General features: G+C 33.6%; 1 protein-coding gene across 1 annotated transcript in view; it reads left to right on the forward strand.

Moving 5' to 3' along the window:
• LOC115246037 (oxidative stress-induced growth inhibitor 2-like) overlaps positions 1–4918 on the forward strand; it is a 16842-nt gene that overhangs the window by 8079 nt on the left and 3845 nt on the right. The window contains exons 2-5 of the mRNA XM_029824616.1: positions 3215–3342; positions 3785–4236; positions 4455–4708; positions 4794–4913. Coding sequence (XP_029680476.1) covers positions 3285–3342; positions 3785–4236; positions 4455–4708; positions 4794–4913 — 884 coding nt within the window. The 5' untranslated portion in view covers positions 3215–3284. The remainder of the gene's footprint in view (positions 1–3214; positions 3343–3784; positions 4237–4454; positions 4709–4793; positions 4914–4918) is intronic.

Genomic DNA, 4918 nt, shown 5'->3' on the forward strand with positions numbered 1-4918 from the left:
ATATATATATATATATAAACGCACCTGTTTACGACATCGTGAAGATACGCGCTTGTTGCATTACAAAATCGTATATAATTGAATGTTATATAATGTCAGACATAATAAATTTAACGATTTTTAGCTGCGCGTGTGCGTGTGTTTTTAATATCGTATATCACGCCTTTTTAAAATAGCGCTCACGCATGATCCAATATTTATACAGCTTTTAACACATATAGAAACGATATATGATATCATAAAAAGTTAAAAATGTAGATAAAATATTAAATATCAAACGTAACTAAAATTTCATTCCATAGAGATACATCCCCATTTAATTAATTGCGGATTGATATTTATACGTTCTAGTTTTCAAAACTTTTATCAGATACAAGATACATAATTAAATACATATATAATATAGATACAACATTGGATATATGCAAGATATAATTAAAATTTCAATGATTTTATAGAGATTCATACAAAGTAGATTCTTTATAAATATAACAACGTGCATAAACTAGATATACGCTATATATATCGAGCAAATTGTGATCACTTGACTCCAACGCGAAAAGACATCGTTTTGTACTTATATATATCTCGCAAAAAGAGGCATTCAGATATGTAACTTATCGACTTAGTCAGCGATCGTTAATATAATACATAGCTTTCTTACATATTTCACGATTTTAACGGACTTTGAACGAGTTTTTTCTTTATTCCATTTCATTTCATGTTTTTTCAACCCATTTCCGATACTCTTAAGTAATAAATTAAAATGACAAACGTGAGAAAAAAATTGCGAAAAATGTGTCTATTAAAAAAAAAAATTAACATCTTTTGCGTCGCATATTATGATAACTTCTTTATTTATTCAATTTAATGAGACACTACTCGTATTCCATAATGATAACATTATTAAGAATAGACATATATTATTATATAGATATCCAATTCTGAGAATTCATGAATGTTCTGGAAATGAAATTTTTATAAATGAAATGCGAGATAATTCTACTAATATTCATTCAAACGATAAAATAGATAACGATAATAATTTCTTCAATATTTTTTTTCCGATAATGGCATTTCTCGTGTGTGTATTGTAAATTACATTGTCGATGTCCATTGATCTTCAGCTGTCCCCCACATAAGATACAACGAATAATAAAGTCGCTATTGCTCCTACCTTGGTGATATGCAAGAGTATGTAAATCGATCGCGAATATTTGTACGCGATGTGAATAATGGCTCATTGTTACCTAAGAAAATCCCTTACACTTAGTATCAACTATATCGATCGATGTCGATAGCGCGCAATAAGCATGTCTTTGATTTCTTCATATTCTTCTGAGAAATTCGATAAAAGTTTCCGTAATTTTTTCCCTCGAATATGCACGTGAATCTGATAAATAGAAACAACAGTGTTTTGTGCTGCCGTATATTCTTCATTTCTGTTATATATGTATACATAATTTCACCTTCACTTTTCTTATCTTTTTTTTTACAATATCTCTCAAAGTAGTTCTCATCTCATAAAAATATTTATTTCAGTTTTAGGCTGCTTTTTTGCGTAGAAATTTGTTTAACAATCCAATAATCTTACGGTAAAATCTATGTTGGACCACTGTCAATTCTTGTCTCGGTCGACGATCTTTACGAATATATGATGCTGCTCTATTCTTAACCCATAAGCGTCATAATGAAAGTGGATCATGGTAGTACACGGTACAAATTAACGAGACGTTCCCTTCGTTTATTTGTGGAGCAGGTTATCTCGAGTAGAAGCGACGGGTAATGACGGGAACAAGCTATGCACATAAATGGATCTTGATAGTGTATATATAATGTATATACATCCTATTAACTACGCTCTTTTCAACAACGCTTTCTACATTTTCATACAGTGAATCGCCTGCAAATGTGCATGAATAAAAATTTAATTTTTGTTTTAGTATTATATTTATTCTTTACTTTTTCAGTACATTATATTTATTATATTTATTGTTAATATATTTTTATATTTACATATTTTCATTTTTATTTGTTAATTTTTTAAATTTATTTTTTAGTATATCTTTTTTTTTATACTCTTTCTTTTTTTAAAGGCTCTTTATCGGGTAACCAGAATGTTTTTAACGTTCAATCGGCGTAAAAGGTTTACGATTTATATCACCGTAATTGTGTTGGGTGGACCGGTTAAGCGTTAGAGAGTAGGAAACACGCCGCCAGCGAAGGTCGCTTGCGAAAACGAAGGTTAAGACTTTTACTTTATGGCCTAACCATCGTTTATCTTTGAAATGTTTGAGATCTCACACTTCCGATCACCCGTAACAACGTGACACGCGATCGATACGTTCGAGATAATTCATAAATTCTTCATTATAACGTAACAAATTTTCATATTAATTGCAACGGGGATATTTCTGATCATCATTTATTACGATGATACATTTATAAACCGCAGCGTCATTAAAAAAAAAAAAGTGTCTCGAATTATCTTATTTACACGACTTTTTTACACGCAGTACAATAGATTATTACGCAACAAAAGATTGATTCGATAATCAAATCTGTTCTCAATTACTAACATATGAGTTATGTTGCATATATTTTCAATTATGTGTTAGTAATTAAAAAAGAGATAAACAAACTATGAATGTTGTGAGATATATTGCGCAATAATCTATTGTATTACGTGCAAAAAAGTCGATAAGATAACTCGAGACACTTTTTTTTAATGACATTGCGGTTTATAAATATATCGTCGTAATAAATGATCGATTCATGGATTCATGACTTATTACTTTGAAAGGATTACTGCAAATATTTTTTTTTATATTGCATTGCATACTTTATTTGTAATGCTTATTGTTTTATTATTAACTTATTGCAACAAGAGAGTCATTATAGAAATATCACATGCTTCTTTTTACTACTCCATTATATATTTATGCGAAATTATACGAGATTATCTGCGAGATTATGTGCGAGAAAAATAATTGACGCCGCATAACGATAAGCGTCTCTTGCTAGTTACAAGAATGATAAATGTTGAAATTTCTGTCGCAATTATAAATTAGTTGCGGTGTCAAGGAAAATGCTACACTCGACTATCTTATTACTTTGCAATTTTGTGCTAACGTACTATTAAAATGTCATACACGTGATATTATGTAATCGTGTTTGTAACAAAATAATTATCGTTCTGTAACTCTCTTTGCAGCACTCGAATAGACCGACGAGTGTGAATCGCTGTGAATCTGTTCGAATCGGAGACGCAAGAAAGAAGAAAAATGCAGAACGGATTTAAGATTGACGATGATATCATTTATAAAGATGTTGTAATCATAGGTAAATATATGAGATATTTTAGAATCTTGTTTTTTTTGTGACACGATGATTTAATAGCTTGATTAATAAAAGGGATACAAAAATAGCAATGGAATAAGAAATATATTCTTCAGAATATCACATTTTATATCTTAATTTATTGTAGATTGAGTGAAAAAACACAAAAATGCCTTTAATTTTTCAATATTTTGACAATTTCTTTATATGTATATTTTTATATAATTTGATGCTAAATCGATGAATTTTTTGTCTCTATCGCCGATGTTTGAAATTAATATTCACTGTGAAACTAGAATTCTTTATTATAAGATTGATAGCGTGTAAACTCATGAATTCGCTGGACAAATAAATAAAAAAGATATTTCTGAAATCGATCAAAACAAAATTTGCTAGGCTTTTTGGAAAGATCATACGATTTTACACGATCTTTTCCGATCCTTAGGAAATGGACCCAGTGGAATATGCCTATCGTACATGCTCGCGGGCAATTGGCCTTACTATACCGGCGAACCTCATCCTGGTGACGATATGCTGACGGCGCGACTGCGGTTCTGTATGACAAATACCGGCAGCGAGGACCGCGGCAATACGTATTCGGATGATGCGGTTGCCAACAATCGGCATCAATGCGGCAAGTCTGGCGGCGGCAGAATACACGGAGGCAGTCTGGCGCGCAGCACACGTTGCAAACTCGAATGCCTGTCATCTGGCATCGAGGGCAGGGGCGGTGGTCGACCGTTGGCCCTTCTCATGGACCATCTGCAGCACCCGTGCGTCGATACCGGCCTCGATGTGGCCTCGCTCCTCGATTGGCGGTCCGCCGACGAGTATCCCGAACACAAAATCGTGGACCACGTTGTCCTTGGCAAGGGCCAACCCGGCGGCTCCTGGCAGGTATGTGCTATCAAATATGACATTTCTTTCTGTAAATATTTCATACTTAATTCTGCATATAAGAAGACAAAGATTTTTTTCTGCGTGAAGTAAAACAAATAAATCTTGATAGATAAGAAAAATGGTAAAACTAAAAATATAATTAAATTCAAGCAATATCTTTAGCTTTATTCTTAGCAAATTAACTTATTAAGTTTCTTTAACATGATTATCTCTAGTTTATGGACCCTAATGTGCTGACTCTCAGTCTGAGTCGATGGATGTCTCTCCCCGACCTGGATCTGAGGCACTGGGAGAAACTTGTCGAGGCCGAACAGTTACAAGAGTCGGTTTTAATCGCGGCAAGCGATGTATATACGCGACCAGAAAAATTAAGCGCTTGCAAGGCGTCCAGCCGGATTTCCGTAGGCACCGTAGCTGCTTATTACAAGGACTACGTGCGCAGAAAAGGCTTGAAACAATATTTTCGATGGTGCGTGTTTAAAATATTTGTAAGACGAATTCGTTATTATGTAACATTATGACGCGAAATTTCACGAAAGCGATCCGCGTTGTAGCGGGACTACAGTTACTTCAGTAAGATCGGATTCGGACTCGCCCGAGAGTGAGGGAGGATACAATTGGATTGTGGACGGATACGAGAACAAAAGTGGAAAGCGATTTCGGTATCGGTGTAGAAGAG

The sequence above is a fragment of the Formica exsecta genome, unplaced genomic scaffold (genome assembly GCF_003651465.1).
Source record: "Formica exsecta isolate Colony F162 unplaced genomic scaffold, ASM365146v1 scaffold138, whole genome shotgun sequence".
NCBI lineage: Eukaryota > Metazoa > Arthropoda > Insecta > Hymenoptera > Formicidae > Formica > Formica exsecta.